A 21,899-nucleotide genomic window follows, 5' to 3' on the forward strand; every position below is an offset into this window, starting at 1 on the left:
TGCCTGCCTCAGCCTCCCAAAGTGCTGTGATTATAGGCATGAGCCACTACACCCGGCCACAAAGGTCTTTTAAGTTCATCAGAAGATACCAATAATAGAGTGATAAGGCTACTGAATGGGAGAAGATACTTGCAATATATACAGTAGTCCTCCCTTATCCATGGGGGATGTGTTCCAAGATGTTCCACGGATGCCTGAAACCTCCAGTAGTATCAAACCCTATATATTCTATATTTTATATATATATACATATATATATATGTATATATATATAAAATGTGTATATACCTATGATAAAGTTTAATTTGTAAATGAGGCACAGAAAGAGACTAACAACTAATAATAGAACAATTATAACCATATACTTTAATAAAAGTTGTTTAAAACTTATGAATTAGGTCCAATATGGCGGCACCCAGTGGCGGTGTGAATTGTGAGGAGTTCGCCAAGTTCCAGGAATTAATCAAGGTGATGAGGACAATTGATGACAGAATAGTACATGAATTAAAACACTACGGTTCCAACAGCTTCCTTTGCAGGGAAAATTGATGCCAGCCAAACCTGTAAACAACTTTATGAGTCTTTGATGGCAGCTCATGCCAGTAGAGACAGAGTCATAAAAAATTGTATAGCCCAAACGTCAGAAGTAGTAAAAAACCTCTGAGAAGAGACAGAAAAGAATATGGACGATTAACGTTATTAAAGCAACTTAGAAAAGAGCAGACAAAGTTGAAATGGATGCAGTCAGAACTGAATGTTGAAGAAGTAGTAAATGACAGGAGCTGGAAGGTGTTTAATGAACGCTGCTGAATTCACTTCAAGCCTCCAATGAATGAACAAAGAGAGATACTTTTTTTCTTTTTTTTTTTTTAAAGGATTGGGTCATCTCATAAGAGCTAAGCATGACAGGTATCAACAGGGCGGGCTTCCTAGGATGATTTATGAGCCAACAGTCCAAGACCTTTTGTTGATTTCAGCCCCACTTAGTCAAGACCTCAAATATAAATAATTCTGATAATTATGGACAAATCAACTGCTATTTTATATTGATCCTGTAAAAAAAAAGTTTTGTAACTATTAAAATAATTTTCTGACAGTGTAAAAAAAAACTTATGAATTATTTGTTACTGGAATTTTCCATTTAATATTTTCAGAATGTGGTTGACTGTGGGTAACTAAACTTCAGAAAGCAAAACCATGTCATCAAACTGAAACTACCTTGTTATATGAAGTTCTGAGAAGTCAGGAAAAACAAATAACAGTCTAATTTCCCGAGCGCCAGTTTCAATTAGGATAATAATGAAATTCCTTCTGCTTTAATCCTTACCAAAAAAAGATAAACTGAAGTTACCTGATATTAACCAATCAGTTATTTCTCTATTGTTTTGTTTCCTGGTTCTACTTTACAAGGAAAATAACTTATTTATTTATTTTTTGGAAAGTTACTTTGAAATGGACCAATCCGTTTTTTGTTCTTTGTTTCTGCTTTCTCCAGCCATTCTGTTTATAAAACCTACCTCTTCTGCTCAGTTCATTGGAACTGTTGTTCTATTTTACAGAATGAAGTGTTGCCAGATTCTAGAACACAAATAAAGCTAATTGAGATCTTTAAATTTGCTGTAATTTTGTCCTTTAACACCACCAATGACAAGAATGTTCACAGTGACATTATTCCTAATAGGCACAAATTGGAAACAACTCAAATGTCCATCAATAGTAGATGACTGATATTGTACTATATTCATAAAATGGAATACTATACAGCAATCAAAATGAATGAACAGTCACAAATCATAGATGTATCTGTTAACGTTGAATAAAAAAATAACAAATCTTCATTTTGGGCAAGTTAATTTTTCATTTATATCTTAGAGGTTAAAAAATTATACCTCTTAGGGTTATTGTGAGGATTAAGTGGGATGAGGCATGTGAAGTGCTTAGCAAGCCAAGTAATATTTATTACCATGCTCTCTCAGTAGGCCACTGTTCAGGAAATGGGCACTAAAGAATGCTACAACTTAGCTGGGCGTGGTGGTGGCGCCTGTAAGAAGCTGAGGCAAGAGAATCACTTGAACCCGTGAGGTGGAGGTTGCAGTGAGCCGAGATTGCACCACTGCACCCCAGCCAGGGCAACAGAGTGAGACTCTTGCCTCACACACACACACAAATACTACAGAACACTTACAGCACCTTCTAACGCCACTGATAATCTTCCTTAAACCCCTTTCTCCACCTATTCACTATTGAGCCTCGGTCTCTTTAAGAAGCAAATCAAAACTAAGGAAAGAGGAATGCTGGGAAGTTCTCCTCTGCTCAGGTCCTGAGCTTGACGGGAAAAGAGGGCGGAGATCAGGGCTGCGCATGCGCGGTTGGCCGGCTGTTGCGTTGTGATGGATCCGGCAGAATTCCAGAAGAGAAAATGATCTTTGTCTAGGCGCAGAGGGCTTGGTTCCTATTACCAAATTCCCTGTCCGGTGCTCCTCCGGTAGCAGGGAGGCGACAGAAGGTGAGCGCTGCCGCACTGGTAGTGGGCGGGACGGCGGGGGCTGAGGCCGCGCCACGTGACGAGGCGTTGCGGCGGGGGCGGTGCCAGGTGGGCTACGCGGCTGGGGCGGCTGCGGATTTCGCTTTTGGTACGCGTTGACACGCAGCGGGTAGTCCTCTGCTCTCTGTCGGAGACTACTTTGCCTTGTTAGTCCTTAGTGATAGGAGTGGGAATTCTTGGTGGGAAGTAGAGTTTCCGAACGCGTGCGGTTCTTAGAGGAGGAATGCGCGCCCATAGATAGTTGTGACTCTGGCGAGTGCGCAAAAGTTCTCATCTCTTTTTCGGAACAGGCTTTTCGACCAGTTGTCCGTTTCCGTCCTTGACTATTCGGATAAAGACAACTTTGAAGAGCTTTTTGTTTTAGGTTTAATTTGCCCCGTTTTGTTCTTTGACTCTTAGGGGAAGGGAATTTACTGAATGGCCAGTTGAGTTTCTTTTCCACAGGAGGGCGATTGTGAAGCGGCCCTCAGAGGGGCTTGATGCCCCCCACCTCCCACACGGAGACCATGAAAGAGGCAGGTGATTCACTTTCAGTAAGGGCGTGCCTGTTGTTCGCCTGCAATGAATGGCATCTTGAGCTAAGATGTAGCGTTAGGCCAAGAAATGGGGCCCTTCGGGAGGCTTCCAGTCGAGGTTGAGTTACAGGTCAGGGCAGGGAGGTTGTTGTGCCCCACTTTGAGAAATAAAAGCTGACGTGGGCCTCTAAGTACTGATTCTCATGGGGTCAGAAACTTTCTTGAGTCCATTCTTCTCAGAGTTTGGTAACTTCCTCCCACATCTTGATCTGCTGCTGGTCTGATTCCCTTCAATTACGTTCAACACAGGAAAGACCAGTGCGTGTGTCTTTAAAGATATTAGAGAAGTGGGAGCTGTTGCTGGAAAACTGTTTTCTTATGTAGCTACTGAAGGAGCAGAAAGCAGGAAGAAAGAAAAAAGTTAGTCATGGCCCCAGAAGAGTTGTTTTTCAAATGCTGAGCTGTGAAACCTCGTGCACTCAACACGAGGTTTTTCATATAGATAAGCTTGAAATAAAAAAAGAAAGAATAAACCTGAGTATGTATTTTAGGTGTCCAGCTATCCATTGCCAAGAAGAAATCTATTCGTTTGAGCCTGAGGAACTACTTCACGTAAAAAATTAGAATGAAAGAACCTTTGGATGGTGAATGTGGCAAAGCAGTGGTACCACAGCAGGAGCTTCTGGACAAAATTAAAGAAGAACCAGATAATGCTCAAGTAAGCATTTCATCTTGATTTAATTTAAAAAAAAATCCTTCTTTTTAAGATCTGGTGAACTGAAAAATTTTAGTTAGGCAGTTTCTGGTTTGTAAGTTAAAATAAACCAAATGGAGACAGGCTCTCGCTCTGTTGCACAAGCCGTAGTGCAGTGGTACAATCTCCTCAGGTCACTGCAGCCTTCACCTCCTAGGCTCAAGTGATCCTCCCACCTCAGTCTCCTGTGTACTTGGGACCACGGGCACACACGACCACGCTTAGCTACTTTTTTGTATTTTCGGTAGAGACTGGGTCTCGCCATGTTTCTCAGGCTGGTCTCGAACTCCTGAGCTCAAGCAGTCCACCTACCTTGGCCTCCCAAAGTTCTGGGATTACAGGTGTGAGTCACCATGCCTGGCTGGTTTTCTGCTCTTTGAATGAAAGATGTAACTACGTGTTTTTTTTTTTGGAAGGAAAGTAATGTATTTACCATTTTTCCATACTCTTCATTTAAAAAAATTCTCTTGAATCTGGTAGTACTTTCCTTTGTTCCGTTAAGAATCTGTGGTCTATGCTAGGCTCTGGGGATCCAGAATTGAGCAAAGTTAGCTTAGTCCCTTTCCTCGTAGAACTTATATGCTAGTAGAAGAGGCAGAAATTACACAAGTATTGGTCAAATAATATGTGTAATTACAAACTATGACAAATGCTCTGGAAGAGAAGCCTAAAATGGGGAATCTGACCTAGTTTTGGTTGTGGTCTGAGGCCTGGGGATGGCTAGGGAAGGCCTCTCTAAGGGAAGGATGTGTAAGCTGAATTATGAAGAATGAATTGATTAGGCAAAGGGCATGGTAAAGAGTATTTCAGAAAGAGGAAATTGTGAATGGGAAAGCCCTGAGTTGGAAAGATGCATGGTTCTTTTCAAGACCTGTAGGACCAGTGAGCCTGGAACAGAAAAGGTATGAAAATGGTGATGATGATAGTGATCAAAACAACAACAATAAAAATAGAAGGTATTAGTGTATCAGTATGTAGTATATATTATATCATAATCATGTGACATTATTAACTTAATACTTATATGTGCTTAAGAGTGTGCCAGGCACCATTCTCAACACCATATTGTTATCCCCATTTCACAGATGAGGAAACTAAAACTTAAAAAAGCCAAATAGTTTGCCACAGATCACAGTTAGTAAATAACAAAGACTAGATTCAGATCCAGGTGATCAGACCCCAGAACCTGTGCTATGCTGCTTCTCTATGATAAGACTGTATATATAGTTTGGGGCTGGATTATGCAGGACCTGGTGGACGTTGTTATAAGTTTTGATCTTTAAGAGCAGTTGATAGCCATTGTAGAGTTTTGTTGTTGTTGTTGTTTTGAGACACAGTCTTGCTCTGTCACCCAGGCTGGAGTATAATGGCATGATCTCGGCTTACTGCAATCTCTGCCTCCCGAGTTCAAGCAATTCTCTTGCCTCAGCCTCCCTAGTAGCTGGGGTTACAGGCACGTACCACCAGGCCTGGACAATTTTTGTATTTTTAGTAGAGACGGGGTGTTAACCCTGATGGTCAGGCTGGTGTTGAGCTCCTGACCTGGTGATCCGCCCGCCTCGGCCTCCCAGAGGGAATTACAGGCATGAGCCACCATGCCTGGCATTTTTTTTGAAGATGGAGTTTTGCTGCAATAGTGTGATCTCCGTGGTGTAACCTCCACCTCCCAGGTTCAAGCGATTCTCCTGTCTCACCCTCTCCAGTAGCTGGGATTACAGGTGCTCACCACCACGCTCGGCTAATTTTTTGTATTTTTAGTAGAGACGAGGTTACGAGGTTTCACCATGTTGGCCAGGCCGGTCTCGAACTCCTGACCTCAGGTGATCTGCTCATCTTGGCCTCTCAAAGTGCTAGGATTATAGGTGTGAACCACTGTGCCTGGCCAATTGTAGGTTTTAAGTGAGAAAGTAAGATGAAACAGATTTGTGTTTGGAAAGATCATTCTGGTTACCCTATAGGGACACAGAATGGAGAACACAGGAATCAATGTGGAGAGATGAGTTAGTTGTTTTGGCAAGGAACTTTTTTTTCTTCTAGGACAGTTCTTTTGCTTTATACTCTATAGTTATTGACTTTATTGTATAAGGGAAGCAATAATATTTTAAAATAATAAAAAAATTTATTTTTCATAACATCTCACATTTCCTTTTTTTTTTTTTTTTTTTTTTTTTTTTTTTTTTTTTTTTTTTTTTTTTTCCTGAGATGGAGTCTTGCTTTGTCTGCCCAGGCTGGAGTGCAGTGGTGTGATCTTGGCTCATTGCAATCTCCCCCTCCCAGGTTCAGGTCATTCTCCTGCCTCAGCCTCCTGAGTAGCTGGGATTACAGGTGTGTGCCACCATGCCCGGCTAAGTTTTTGTATTTTTGGTAGAGTTGGGGTATCACCATGTTGACCAGATTGGTCTCAAACTCATGACCTCAAGTGATCCACTCACCTTGGCTTCCCAAAGTGCTGGGATTATAGGTGTTAGCCACTGTGCCCAGCCACAGGCAGTATCACTTCAAGGCAGGGATGTCAGGTTTTGTTTCACTTATGAACTCTACGCCTTTCTACAGTGCTGAGCTGAGGAGTTCTGAGGTAGTTTCTATAAGATGTGGTGTAGGGGATGGTGGCATCCATGCCACTTGTTCCCTCCAGGTGGTAAATTCTTACTCTTTCTCTGCCTAAAGTAACCATTTCTTTGCCAGGGTTTGTGGATTCTAGCTTTTAAATATTTTTTGTATCTGACCCTTCATGTTCTTCTGTTATTTCATTATTTTTCTGTCTTTTTTTTGAGACAAGGTTTCACTTTGTTGCCCATACTGGGTTGTGCTGGTGTGATTATGGCCACTGCACTCTAAGCAGTCCTCCCACCCCAGCCTCCCAGGTAGCTGACCACAAACATGCTCCACCACATGGAGATAGTTTTTGATATAGATGGAGTCTCCCTATGTTGTCCGGGCTGGTCCTGAACTCCAGCCTCCAGTGATCCTCGTGCCTCGGCCTGCCAACGTGCAGGGATTATAGGCATCAGCCATTGCACTTAAATATTTCATTATTTCTCATTTGAACTTCTGTAATAGTTTCCTGGCTATTCTTCCTTCAGTCACATATCCCATCAAAACACTGTACAGTGATGCCATTGTACTGTGTAGATCTAGTGATATTTCTCTCTTTAAAGACCCTGTTTCCTCCTGTGTGATGAAGCAGGGATCTTTCAGTGTAACATCCAAACTATACATGTTTAGGCCTTTGTTTTCTCTTCAGTGTTATCATTCATTGTTCCCACCTTTTCTAATCTACACTCCTGCCAACTATTTGCAGTTCATTCAACATTATCTTCTAAAACTCTGTTGCATTTTATTTCTTTGCCTTTGTACATGCCATTTCTTATGCCGGTGGAAGAAGAAATAAGCTAGATAGGCTGGCAAAGTTTTGTGCTCTTTTAAGATGAAGTTTATCTGTCACTCACAAGTAGCGTGAACTATTCTCTCTCCTTTTTTTTTTTTCTGAGATGGAGTCTCGCTCTGTTCCCCAGGCTGGAGTGCAGTAATGTGATCTCAGCTCACTGCAACCTCTGCCTCCCAGATTTAAGCTGCTCTCCTGGGTAGCTGGGATTACAGGTGTGCACCACCATGCCTGGGTAATTTTTGTATTTTTAGTGGAGATGGGGTTTCACCATGTTGGCCAGGCTGGTCTCGAACTTCTGACTGCAAATGATCCACCCGCTTCAGCCTCCCAAAGTGCTGGGATTATAGGCATGAGCCACTGTGCCCGGCCTATGCCACTTTTTATACAAATGCAAAATCAAGGCCAGGGGCAGTGGCATACACCTGTAATCCCAGCACTTTGGGAGGCCAAAGTAGGCCTCAAGTGAGCCGGGTATAGTGGCTCATGCCACTAATCCTAGCACTTTGGGAGGCTGAGGCAGACGGCTCATCTGAGGTCAGGAGTTCGAGATTAGCCTGGCCAACATGGTGAAACCCCATCTCTACTAAAAATATAAAAAAATTAGTCAGGCGTGGTGATGCATGCCAGTGATCTCAGCTACTTGGGAGGCTGAGGCAGGAGAATCACTTGAACCCAGGAGGCGGAGATTGCAGTGAGCAGAGATTGCTCCACTACACTCCAGCCTGGACAACAGAGGAGATTCTGTCTAAAAATATGTATATGTATGTATGTGTGTGTGTATATATATATATATATATATATGTAAAATCACAGTCTTATATTAGTGTTTTAAAATTGTGTGAAGTACATTGGGAGCATAGGGGAAGGAGCTCTAAATCTATCTGGGAAGGAGAGGAAGGCTTCACAGAGCAGGTAGCAAATTGAATTATAACAATTAAGAGTTTCAGACAGAGAAAATATCATGAGAAATAGAGAAAATAGCCAAGTCATGGAGGGGTGAGAGAATGTGGTGTGTTTAGAATTGAATATCAATAATAAAGTGGGAAAAGAGAATAGATTTAAAAATGTTTAAATAGGATTGATCAAATTTAGAGATTGTATATGAGGTGTGAAGGTCAAAGAGCAGTCTAAGAATACTTACAGGTTTTGGGGTTTATGGTAATACCGTTTACTGAGGGGTTAGAACAGGATTTTTTTTTTTTTTTTTTTTTTTTTTTTTTTTTTTTTTTTTTTTTTTTTTTTTTTTTTTTTTTTTTTTTTGAGATGGAGTTTCGCTCTTGTTACCCAGGCTGGAGTGCAACGGCGCGATCTCGGCTCACCGCAACCTCTGCCTCCTGGTTTCAGGCAATTCTCCTGCCTCAGCCTCCTGAGTAGCTGAGATTACAGGCACGCACCACCATGCCCAGCTAATTTTTTGTATTTTTAGTAGAGACGGGGTGTCACCATGTTGACCAGGATGGTCTTGATCTCTTGACCTCGTGATCCACCCGCCTCGGCCTCCCAAAGTGCTGGGATTACAGGCTTGAGCCACCGCGCCCGGCAGAACAGGATTTTTGAGGAAGTAATAAGGGCAGTTTGGGGTGTGTTGTGTTTAAAGGGCTTGTGGGACATTCAGTTGGTAATTATAGAAGGAGGCATTTGTACATATAAATCTGGGATTTGGAGATTGGAAAGTTACCTACGTGGAGATGTAAGGCTCCCAGATAAAAAATAGGATGCCAGGTTACATTTGACTATCAAATAAAGAATGGTAATTTTTACTGTAAGTGTGTTGCATGCAATACTTGGAACACACTTATTCTAAAATAGCATTATTTCAGCTATAGCTAAAAAGAAGGTTTCCTTTTCCTGTAAGATAGTAGAACAGTTTGCTGAGCAATTTGTAGGTAAGGTGGAAGGGTTGAGGGATGTTGAGGGAGTTCTTAGTTACTTCTTTTTACTTGGTGAAATTGAAATATCAAAGAGCAGGAAAGATGTGGGGTTGGGACTTGTGAGCTATGAAGGTGTAGAAGAGTTGTGAGGTAAAAGAAATGAGTCAGGGAAATATAACAGGAATATTAGAAAAACTTTGGAAATTGAATTGATAAGGTAAAGTAATTTTTATTGAATCTTAAACACTCATTTTGGTAATTCGAAGATGTATATAATAATTTTAACTTCCTCTTCTTTTTGTAAATGTCAGTAAATATTGTTATTTAGGTATAATGTTTAAGAACATGCACTTTGGATTGAATAGACTTAGATTCATCCATTTAGCAAGTATTTATTAAATTACACAATTACGAAACTAATAAAAAGTATAAGAGCTAACATTTTGGCTGATTGCGGTGGCTCATGCCTGTAATCTCAGCACTTTGGGAGGCCGAGGTGGACGGATCATGAAGTTAGGAGTTCATGACCAGCCTGACCAACATGGAGAAACCCCATCTCTACTAAAAATACAAAATTAGCAGGGCATGGTGGCGCATGCCTGTAATCCCAGCTACTCTGGAGGCTGAGGCAGGAAAATTGCTTGAACCTGGGAGGTGGAGGTTGTGGTGAGCCGAGATCACACAGTTGCCTGCTTGCCCTCCAGCCTGGGCAACAAGAGTGAAACTCCGTCTCAAAAAAAAAAAAAAAAAAAAAAACCATAAAAAAAAAAAAAAAAAAAAAAAAAAAAAAAGAACTAGCATTTTGTGTATGTATCGTGCTTACTTTTCACTAACTGTAAAATGTCATGCTATAAGTCATTTGTTCCCTCCCTCCCCATTGGCCCTATGGGTTAGGTAATATATCTTTACTTTACAGATAAAGAAATTGAAACTAAGAAATATTAAATAGCTTGTTTAGGAGACAAGATCATATCTGTTTCTGTCTGCTGTTGGAACCCATAGTCTTTTCTGTTAGGTTGACTGTTTTGGGCGATTGGTTATACAGAGGTGAAAAAAACAGATATGGTCCCTGTCCGTAATGGATGTGATCTTTTCAGTCTAATGTGTGTGTAGGAGGAATGGTGAATGTTAAGGCATTAATCAAATTATCCAAATAAGTAATTAAATGATTTATTATGATAAGTGCTGTGAGAGAAAGGAGATGGGAGAGACTCCTACAACAGGGGAACTTAATTTCAACTGGGCCAGAGTTTGAATTCACTGTAGTAATTACTTTGTATTTTCACATCTATGAAGGTGATATCATGGGTTTTAGAACAGAGAGACTGGCTGGGCACAGTGGCTCACGCCTGTAATCCCAGCACTTTGGGAGGCTGAGGTGGGTGGATTACCTGAGGTTAGGAGTTCAAGACCAGCCTGACCAATGTGGTGAAACCCCATCTCTACTAAAAATACAAAAATTAGCCGAGCATGGTGGTGGGTGCCTGTAATCCCGGCTATCCAGGAGGCTGAGGATCACTTGAAAGCAGGAGGTGGAGGTTGCAGTGAGCCAAGAAGGTGCCATTCCACTCCAGCCTGGGCAACAGAGTGAGACTCCATCTCAAAAAAAAAAAAAAAAAAAAAAAAGAACAGACTGTCTGGGTTTAATTCCCATCTGTGCATGTAGTCTCTTTGTGACCTTGGGCAAGTTGCTGAACATCTCTTAGCTTCACTTTACTCATCTATAAAGAAGGTATATCTTATAGACAGCACCTCTTTGGGTACTCATAATAAATATCATGGGAAGTGGTGAATTAATGCAATGGTTCCTAGTTTTTGGCATTTAATAGTCTAAAGAAATTTCTAAAGTAACTTTGGAACTATCATAGCTACTCATTTATTTTGCTATGTGTAGGGAGATTAAAAATACAACTGCCATGTATTACCATCATTGATTCAGAAAAGTAAGACTATTTTTTAAAATTTTCTGTTTTGAAATATGTAAGGATATTTTAACATCAAAAAAAAAAAGGATGGTTGTAATTTCAGAATAAAGGACCATTCAAGATAGGCATTTACATTTTTAAAAATGTTTCATGATTACATTTTGTTTTAAAACATTTTGAAGAATGTAAGAATAAATAGGATTTTGTCTGTGATGATTTTATGTATAACGAGCAGATTGCATTGACACTCTTGTATCTTTTCTGCCATTAGCAGAAAAGACAGCTTGTAAGTCTGTTGGCTAAAATGATTGAGATACAAACTCTAAATCATTCTGATTTAATTTTTTTTTTCTTTTGAGACAGAGGCTCCTTCTGTTGCCCAGGCTGGAATGCAGTGGCACGATTTAGGCTCACTGTAGCCTCCTCCTCCTGGGTTCAGGTGATTCTCCCGCCTCAGCCTCCTGGGTAGCTAGCTGGGATTATAGGTATGAGCCACCGTGCCCAGCCAGATTTAATTTCATTTATTGCTGCTTTTTGCCAGGTGTGGTGGCTCATGCCTATAATCTCAGCACTTTGGGAGGCCAAGGTAGGCAGATCACCTGGGGTTAGGAGTTTGAGAGCAGACTGGCCAATATGGTGAAACCCCATATCAACTAAAAAAACATAAAAATTTGCTGGGTATAGTGGTGCATGCCTGTAGTCTTAGCTACTTGCGAGGCTGAGGCAGGAGAATTGCTTGAACCCGGGTGGTAGAGGTTGCAGTGGGCCAAGATTGCGGCCAAGTGGGCCACTACCTAAAAATAGGTAGTGCTTAGCGTTTGGAATAATTATCTATAACTCCCATATATCAAAATTACATTTGAAAAGTAGATAAAACTACTGTAAAAGATTCTCTAATTCTGAAACGTTGTTGTAAAGATTAAATCTAGTCTAATAACTTGTAAATTTTGACTTTTGAGGTGTTTGTGAAGGTGTTTATGATCAGGATGTTTAAGAGATTAATGGGATAGAATCATTTTTTTTGCTTGAATTTCTAGTTTACTTGCATCCACTATATTCATTGTTACTTTTTTCTTTTCTTTTTTTTTCTAAAGGAGTATGGATGTGCCCAACAGCCAAAAACTCAAGAAAGTGAATTGAAAATTAGTGCTGTGTTTTCAGTTAGTGACAGACCTCTTGGTAAGAAATGGAACTGTATAAGTTAATTACAATTAGTATTTGCTTATTCTGACTAGTAAAGTTGAGGGAAAGCATCTTTTCATGTATGTCTTTCTCTTCCTTTAGCGCTGTTTGTTTTTCAGACTGTGAGTAGTTGGTTTGCAGCAGTATTTAAAAATATAAAATAGAATAGGATTATATCAGAATAATATGAGTAGTAACGAAACATATTGTTTCATAAAACTTCTGTTTCAGTGATTAAATTGTACACACATCCCCACGTTTACAAATGTATATGTGTGAAAACTGGGTTATAATACTAAATGTATTTCCTACTTTGGGTCATGGTAAAAAAAAAATTGAAACCTCCGTTTTGGGGTGCTTATTGCCTCATTAACACTGAATTTCAAGATAGGAAATTTGTCCTAAAAAAGAGACTGGGCTGGGTGTGGTGGCCAACACCTATAATCTCAGCAAATTGAGAGGCTGAGGCAGGAGGATAGCTTGAGCTCAGGAGTTTGAGACCAGCCTGGGCAACACAGCAAGACCTTATCTCTACTAAAAATTTTAAAAAGGCCAGGCGAGGTGGCTCACACCTATAATTCCAGCACACTGGGAGACTGGGGCAGGTGGATCACTTGAGGTCAGAAGTTCAAGACCAGCCTGACCAACATGTTGAAACCCTGTCTCTACTAAAAATGCAAAAATTAGCCAGGTGTGGTGTTGCATGCCTGTAATCACAGCTCCTCGGGAGGCTGAGGCTGGAGAATTGCCTGAACCCGGGAGGTGGAGGTTGCAGTGAACCGAGATTGCACCATTGCACTCCAGCCTAGGCAATGAGAGCAAAACTCCATCTTGGAAAAAAAAAAAATTAGCTGGGTATGGTGGCATGTGTCTGTAGTCCCAGCTACTCAGGAGGCTGAGGTGGGAGTACTGGTTAATTGTGGGAGTTTGAGGCTGCAGCGAACTATGATTGCACCACAGTGAGACCCTGTCTCAAAAAAGGAAAGAGAAGGGAGGGGATGGGAAGGGGGAAGAGAGAGAGAGAGAGAGAGAGACTGTATATGCATTAGTATTGATACTAAAACTTTAAACACTGTATGTGCATTAGTATTGATACTAAAACTTTAGACACTGTATATGCATTATTATTGATACTAAAACTTTTTTTTTTTTAATTTTGTTTTGATAGCCCAACAGTTGAACCCAGGCTTTCAGCTTTCTTTTGCATCATCTGGCCCAAGTGTATTGCTTCCTTCAGTTCCATCTGTTGCTATTAAGGTTTTTTGTTCTGGTTGTAAAAGAATGCTTTATAAGGGGCAAACTGCGTATCATAAGACAGGATCTACTCAGCTCTTCTGCTCCACAAGATGCATCACCAGACATTCTTCACTTGCCTGCCCACCACCTCCTCCCAAGAAAACCTGCACAAATTGCTCCAAGTATAAAATTTTTGACACCCCTTTTTACTTTACTTTTTTTTTTTTTTTTTTTTACGGTGTATATAGTTTAGTTCAAACATGCTGTTGATACTTTATAGCTCTTTATCATGTGTCTGTAGAAAGTAATGGAAGAATTTGCAAATTTTAAAGTTTTACAACATTAAATAAGTGACTTGGTGTTAGAATATTGCCTAAACCAGTTTTCTATCACTTTAAATTTTACTGTGGAAAGAAGTAACAAATGACTTGTGGGAATTGCAGGACTATCCTAGAATTGTAGACAACAACCATTTAAATTTATATAACAGTTTTCTTGAAAGTTATTTGGTATAGCATACAATAATATCACTCTTTTAATAGTATATGAATGCTATTTAATTCTTTAAAAAGTAAAAACTCTACATAGTCACAAAAATGTGTTTATTTCTAATGTCCTTGTGGGGTCATTGTTGCTTTATAATAATGCTTAGATGCAGAGAGAGGAAAAAAGAGCAACAAAGTTACATAAATCTTTCCCTGCCTTAGTACGTTGGAAGGATTTGACATGTTTTGCCCATTTCTGTGATAGTGTAATTCGAGGAATACAGTGTGTTGTTAGTAGTCCCTACAGGCAAAAAACAGTAAGAGCTTGGTTTTAAATTGTGGCTCTATGATTTATCTCTGTGACTTTGGGCTAGATATTTAACTTTCTAAGCCTCCATTTCTCATCGGAAAATAATAGTTGCTTCCTAGGATTTCAATGAGACAGTGTTAGCACATGGCCTATCACATAACAAGTACTTAACAAATAGAATCCTGTTATTAGTAATAAAAATTCTATTGTGTATTACTATTTATAATTAACATAAATCTATTAAATATATGTACATACCATACATATTAACATGTATACTTAACATATCTCTTGTAGGCCCCTGTTTTGCCTTTGGCCATGTTTATCTGCTTTGTGTCTTGACCTAAACTATCTAAAAGTAGATCCTGCTATTTGGAAATTTCCAACAAAAAAGGAGAGAGGATTTTTTTTTTTCTCTCTTGCCCAGACTGGAGTTCAGTGGCATGGTCACAGCTCACTGCAGCCTTGAACTCCCCAGGCTCAGATGATCTTCCTACCTTAGCCTTTCCAGTAGCTGGGACCACAGGCACACACCACCATGCCCAGCTAATTTTTGTATTTTATTTGTAGAGATGGTTTTGCTATGTTGCCCAGGGTGATCTTGAACTCCTGGGCTCCAGCAAGTAGCCTGCCTCAGCCTTCCAAAGTGCTGGGACTATTGGCATGAGCCACCACGCCTGGCCAGGAGAGAGGAATTTTAAATAGTTATATACCGTAAATCAGTTTTGTTGCAAAATGCCCTTCTAATTAACACTTTTATGTCATGTTCATGAAACTAATCTGAAAGAGTAGACTTCGTTTTCTATTTTTAGATTGTTTCAACATACCAAATATCAAAATAAAATTAAATAATTTTAAAGAACATGACTTATATATCCAAATGCCTCTTGTTTTCTTAAAAGTAGTCACCCTCGTCAGTGACTTTTTAGCATAGTGCTGCTCTTACTCAAATTTTTTTTTGCCCTCTCGATTTGGCATTACCTTTACAGCTTATGAAACATTCCTGTAGACTAGGTTAGGAGACAGATTCTTATCTTTTCAGCATGCATTTGATTTTTATGAATTGCCAAAGACTGCTTGATACCTTAATCGGGTCAATTTAGTAGCTAAATTGAGTCATACTATTAAAACATGAGATTTATAAAATTAAAAGTTAAAAAATAATTCTAAGGGTTCATAAAACTTAAAAAAATTAGAAAAATGTTTTGAGCTATGTTATTGTTGGGAGAGGTGTGGTTTTTCTAAGATAAATGTTATGGTATAACACTCATTTGCATGCGTAAGGTTTAGAGTACATTTCTAATGTATGTGCACAAATTTTCATTATAAAGTTATTCTCTTTGATTTATGCATTTTTACTTACAATTTTTTCTTTTACTCATGCAACTGGCAGATTCACCTTATTAAGTGAAACTCTTTATTGCTGTGTTTTCGGTAGAAAAATCACTTTCAAAATTAATACTTCATCTGTATATAAGCATATTCTTTTGGTTTCCAAGATTTGCTGTCATATTTTTACAGTTCAGTTTTACATAATAATTTTTATTGTTGTTATTTTCTCATGGTTTAGCATCTAATACACCTGTATAATAAAGGTCCAGGATGGGAGGCAGGATAGTGGAATAATTAATTCCTTAGACTAGAATCAGACTGTCTGGATTTGTATTTCAGCTTTACTGCCTACTAGCAATATGACTTTGACAAGCTGTTTAACCTCTGATTCAGTTTCCTCATCTCTAAAGAGGCAGCTGCAATAATACTTAATCTCATAGTGGTTTGGGGATTTTTTTTTTTTTTTTTTTTTTTTTTTTGAGACAGGGTCTCACTCTGTCACCTAGGCTGGAATGCAGTGGCACAATCCCAGCTCACTGCAATCTCTACATCTCCGGCTCAAGCAGTCCCCCCAACTCAGCATCCTGAGTAGCTGAGACCACAGGCATGAGTCAGCATGCCTGGCTAATTAAAAAAAATTTTTTGTAGTGATAAGGTCTTGCTCTGTTGCCCAGGCTGGAGTGCAGTGGTGTGATCACCGCTCACTGGAGCCTTGAACTCCCTGGGCTCAAGCCATCCTTCTGCCTTGACCTCCCAAAGTGCTAGGATTATGGGGGTAAGCCACCGCACTCTGTCATTTTTGTGGTATTTAAATTGGGTAATTTGAGTAAAGAGAATAATGCCTGGCACATAGTAATTACTTAACACACTTATTGTAGTTTATATTATTGCATTATTATTTACTTTGTGGCCTGCACTAGTGTTTATAATTAGTTGTTATGCTTATCAGAAGAATGGCAATACTTAGCCTCTGTTTTACCCGGGTATTGCTGTTTGTGCTTATTGCAATAAGTAGCTCTTACAAATTGGCTCTAGGAATCTCACAGAACCAACTATTTTTGTTCTTCCTGTCTGATTCTTGTCTCCGTCTGTCCTCTGATCCAAAGCCTTAACAGCCCTTTTGTCATGTGTTTCTTTGATCTTTTCAGTTATAGCTAAATATTATATATCATGCTTATTTTTTGTATTCTGGTGGCTCATCTGTTTCTCAAAATCTTGCGCTTATAATTTTTAAAAATTTATTATCTCAGCTGGACATGGTGGCTCATACCTGTAATCCCAACACTTTAGGAGGCCAAAGCAGGAGGATCACGAGGTCAGGGGTTTGAGACTAGCCTGGCCAATATGGCGAAACCCTGTCTCTACTAAAAATACAAAAATTAGCCAGCTACTTGGGTGGGAGTAGTCCCAGCTACTTGGGTTGTAGGCTGAGGCAGGAGAATCACTTGAACCTGGGAGGTGGAGGTTGCAGTGAGCCAAGATCATGCCACTGCACTCCAGCCTGGGCAACAGAGCGAGATTCTGTCTCAAAAAAAAAAAAAAATTTTTTTTGTCTCATTTCTGTTCTCCTCTGGGCACCCTCTGGCTAGTAAGAGAACCAGTGTCTTGTGGTCTGGAGTTGTGGGATGGCCACTGACTGGTCCCATTGGCTATAGCAGATGAAACTTGGTTGGGGCTGAAAGCCTTCCTATTTTGTCTTCAGCATCTGGCTGGCAGTATTTTAAATATAATTTGCTCTTGACAAATTTATGAATTAGGTATCATAAACCCCATTTTATACATAAGGAAATTGAGATAGTAATTACATCATTCATTGTCACTCACCTAATAAATAACAGAACTCATCATCAAATCCAGGTCTGCAGATGCCTTATCCTTTTTCTACCATACAATAGCTGCCTTTAGTAAATGTTGTTTCAACTCACAAAGAGGAGGAATTTACAGTTGTGAAGAACACATTTCATTTTACCTTTGTTATTTATTTTTAGAGACATTTTAAATCCTAAGGATGGGATCACAACCCGCTTTGAGAATTCCTCTCTCAGCAAAGATTTCTGCAGCCAATCATGCTTGTCTTCTTATGAGCTGAAGAAGAAACCTGTTGTTACCATATATACCAATAGCACTTCAACTAAGTGCAGTATGTGTCAGAAGAATGCTGATGTAAGTTACATTTTACTTTTATTGGGATTCTGCTCAAAGAGTTTTTTTTTTTTAAACTGGCTCTGCTTATTTTCTGTATTTATGTGTGTGTTTATTTCCTAGATTCGGTTTGAAGTTAAATATCAAAATGTAGTACATGGTCTTTGTAGTGATGCCTGTTTTTCAAAATTTCACTCTGCCAACAACCTCACCATGAACTGTTGTGAGAACTGTGGGAGCTATTGCTATAGTAGCTCTGGTCCTTGCCAGTCCCAGAAGGTTTTTAGTTCAACAAGTGTCATGGCATACAAGCAGGTATGAATATCTATCTGTTGCATGTAGTTAGGCTTACTCCTTCTGATTTGACTGCACAGAAATGAACTACAAAATGAGAGTGAGCTCCTCCCATTAGTCCATCCTGATGTGTGATTTCCCTTCCAGAAAATGCGATAGACTCTGATGGTATGAGGGATGATTATGGTGGTAAGTTGATATAGGTAAAATAGTTCCCTTTTTTAAAGGCTCCCTTCATAGCTAAGAATTCACAAATGTGATTTCTTTTTTTTTTAATTGAGATGGGGTTTTGCCATGTTGCCCAGGCCAGTCTTGAACTCCTGAGCTCAAGCTATCCACCCGCCTCAGCCTCCTGAAGTGCTGGGATTACAGACGTGAGCTATAACTCCCGGCCTCATAAATGTAGTTCCATGATTTTCTGTGAGCATGAAATATTTTGTGATGTATTGATAGCAAGAAAACCGTATTATAAATAAACCTTAAGCAAGAGTTAAGATGATAAAATCAGTGAATCTAAACAAAACTTGTCTTTTTCATTTTAAAATGTGTTTGGGAATGAATTGGAATTATTTAGTCAACACTGCCTCATGAGAATACTTTAAGTAATTTTATTTATTGTAATGAATAATGGATTGAGCTGGTTACTAAATATATCACCTTTTGTCAATTTAATTATTACCGAATGATTTGTGGTTTTAAAGAAGTTGTTCTTAAAGATATAAAGATGTATCATGTAAATGATAAACATTTTTTTCAGTTAGCAAGTTTGATTTGTTACTTCCTCTGAGCAGTTGGAAATGGACATATGGACATTCATCACTGAAAAGAATCTCTTTTTTTAAGAATTGCCATTTTTGGCAGTCTGGTTACTACTTTCACAGGAAAAGAATCCATGTTATTTTACATATGATCCCAAAATCAGTTACATTTCTAATTTTGTTACTGGTATTATACTCTATCTTTTTACTAGAAGATTATGTAGTGAAACCTCACAATTTATATTTTTCTACTATTTTTTTTTTCATATTGTGAGATTTAGTGTGTCACTGACAGCATAGTGTAGTGGTTAGGAGCCTGAACTTTGGAGCCTGATGAGATGAGTTTAATTTCCTACTTCTTCTGATCATCTGTTAATTAAAGTTAATTTAAGCCTTTTGTTAATGTAATTTTTGAAAGCACCTCACTCTGTCATTGAAAGGATTCTGTGATACACTATGTATAAATTGCTTAGCTTGGGGTCTGGTTCATGGTAAGCATTCAGTAAGTTATAATATTGGTTATGTAAATGGTAGCTATTTTTGTTATTTCTTAAAACATGACTAAACTTATAGGCAGATTTTTATTATGAAACTCAGCTTGAAAAATAGGTAGTTCTATAGGATCTCTATTCATATACATTAAGTACCATTTCTATCTCCTGCTGAAGAGTCTCACAAATTAAGAAACCTTAAAGGTGATAGACTGTCCTAGATTGACGTACATGACTATAAGGAGAATGGCCCTTTGGTTCATGAATTAGCTGGCCTTCTCTGGTTATTGGTGATGTAAAAGTATGTAATGACTACCTAATTCATTACTTGTGTTTGAATTAGTGTGTTTTGTTTGCTAAGATACCTATCTGAGTAGTTACTAATTTTCTTCCATTTCAATTTTTTTATTGTGTGGAAGAACTTATTTTCCCACTTCCCAATAGTGTGGTTTCATCGTCATACTCAAATATTTCAACTAAGGGCCGTGATTGTAGGAAGCTTTTCTTTTTACTTTTTTGTATAATATGTAAATACGTATGCTTGTACTAGGTTTCCAATGTTATTTTATTTTAATAGAATTCAGCCCAAACTCCTCCATATGCCCTGGGAAAGTCATTGAGGCCCTCAGCTGAAATGATTGAGACTACGAATGATTCAGGAAAAACAGAGCTTTTCTGCTCTATTAATTGCTTATCTGCTTACAGAGTTAAGACTGTTACTTCTTCAGGTAATGTTTAAATTTGATAAATTTATAGATTTAATAACTATTGAAGAAAAATGTAACCGCTCTTCTTTGATTTTGTTACAAGCTGAATTTATCTATTTGTTTAAATAAAGACCCAAGATTGACTTTTAAATAACTTTTATGTGAAAATAATTTTTCACTGATTTTCTTGGTTGCAATTTATATAGTATTTTATAGTTTTATATGTGAAAAGAAAGAAAAAATACTTAGAATTTCCAAGTTAGTTTTTCTGTAAGTGGGACTTAATTGAGTTTAGTTGTAGTTAGATTTCAGATTTTTGTAAAGTTTCTTGATTTTTTTTTTTGATGTTATTTAATTTTTCATTCTCCCAGTACATTTTTGGATTGTTTATTCATTTGTATAACTTAATAGTTGGTTTTTATTTTTTGTCACCAAGGTGTCCAGGTTTCGTGTCATAGTTGTAAAACCTCAGCAATCCCTCAGTATCACCTAGCCATGTCAAATGGAGCTATATACAGCTTCTGCAGCTCCAGTTGTGTGGTCGCATTCCAGGTATGATCTAAGGTAGCACATCATGCATGTGGTTCTCTTAGGCATTGATCTGTGGCACAGTGTTAACTGCTAAAGGCCCATTCTTATAAAAGTTTAAATTTGAATTGAAAAGAAAAAAATTTGTTTCAACCAGGGTCCCAAGCAGGTCATTTCTACAAAATATCTGAACCTAGATATTGGGTGTCAGCAATTTTTTCTTTATTTGGAATCCTTGCCTAAACGGTTGTTCCCTCCCACTTTCTCCCTTGGGTCTCTCTTCAAAAAAGATGGAAGCTAGGATTATGGTTTGGGTAGGTGGTATGGTGAAGAACAGTAGCCTGTTGGGATTCACATACCCCTTCCTCTCATCCTGGGTCAGATACCTAGTGACTCCTGGCATGGAATTGTAAGCATCCACTCGTCCCATTTTCTCCGCCCTCTCTGCAATACACACACAAGAGTAGAGTTTAGTAATCCCCGGGGTAGGAACATGTTTGACCCAGTATCCTTGGCAGCAGGGAGAAAGAGACTGCTGGTGGCTATTGTGTCTTTATAGCCATCAGAAGCTAGTTGATGATGGGAGTGCAGGTGGATGTGGGGGGCTGGGAGGAAGGAGAGGCCTGCTTTAATTTATTAGAGGAAGTATGCCATTTAAACTCTTTCTGTGAGATAGAAAATTTTAAAAAAATGTTGGTGGGGGACTTAATTTATTAAAATGAGGAAATGAAAAGTACCAAGTTACCTTATTTCTCAGTTGATAAAATCTTTACCTTATTTGTTTTAATTCAGAATGTATTTAACAAGCCAAAAGGAACAAACTCTTCAGCAGTGCCCCTGTCTCAGGGCCAAATGGTTGTAAGCCCACCCTCCTCCAGGTCAGCAGTGTCAACAGGAGGACGTAACACTTCTGCGGTTTCCCTTAGTGCCATCAGTTTCTCTGCTACAGCTGGCCTCCAGCCTCTCAGGCCTCTCGCTGAACAATCCCAGCAAGTTGCTTTAACCCATAGAGTTGTTAAACTCAAGTGTCAGCAGTGTAACCATCTGTTTGCCACAAAACCAGAACTTCTTTTCTACAAGGTAAACAGAGATCATGAAAAGGATTGAATATAAACTTATCCAATAGAAACACTTTTGTCTTTTTAATTTGGATCACTCGGCCGGGCGCAGTGGCTCACGCCTATAATCCCAGCACTTTGGGAGGCCGAGGCGGGTGGATAACGAGGTCAAGAGATCCAGACCATCCTGGTCAACATGGTGAAACCTCGTCTCTACTAAAAATACAAAAATTAGCTGGGCATGGTGGCGCACACCTATAGTCCCAGCTACTCGGGAGGCTGAGGCAGGAGAATTGCTTGAACCCAGGAGGCGGAGGTTGCGATGAGCCGAGATGGTGCCATTGCACTCCAGCCTGGGTAACAAGAGCGAAACTCCTT

General features: G+C 39.1%; 1 protein-coding gene and 1 pseudogene across 1 annotated transcript in view; both read left to right on the forward strand.

Moving 5' to 3' along the window:
• The first annotated feature begins 405 nt into the window (after window positions 1-405).
• LOC108295747 lies at window positions 406-984 on the forward strand (annotated as a pseudogene).
• Window positions 985-2,196: 1,212 nt separating this feature from the next.
• ZMYM6 (zinc finger MYM-type containing 6) overlaps window positions 2,197-21,899 on the forward strand; it is a 41,504-nt gene continuing 21,801 nt past the window's right edge. Inside the window, exons 1-9 of the mRNA XM_017518024.2 lie at window positions 2,197-2,506; window positions 3,612-3,778; window positions 12,093-12,177; window positions 13,349-13,598; window positions 17,532-17,706; window positions 17,809-18,000; window positions 19,806-19,956; window positions 20,372-20,487; window positions 21,256-21,558. Of these exons, the coding sequence (XP_017373513.1) occupies window positions 3,686-3,778; window positions 12,093-12,177; window positions 13,349-13,598; window positions 17,532-17,706; window positions 17,809-18,000; window positions 19,806-19,956; window positions 20,372-20,487; window positions 21,256-21,558 (1,365 nt within the window). The 5' untranslated portion in view covers window positions 2,197-2,506; window positions 3,612-3,685. The remainder of the gene's footprint in view (window positions 2,507-3,611; window positions 3,779-12,092; window positions 12,178-13,348; window positions 13,599-17,531; window positions 17,707-17,808; window positions 18,001-19,805; window positions 19,957-20,371; window positions 20,488-21,255; window positions 21,559-21,899) is intronic.

The sequence above is a fragment of the Cebus imitator genome, unplaced genomic scaffold (genome assembly GCF_001604975.1).
Source record: "Cebus imitator isolate Cc_AM_T3 unplaced genomic scaffold, Cebus_imitator-1.0 Scaffold657, whole genome shotgun sequence".
NCBI classification, from domain to species: Eukaryota; Metazoa; Chordata; class Mammalia; order Primates; family Cebidae; genus Cebus; species Cebus imitator.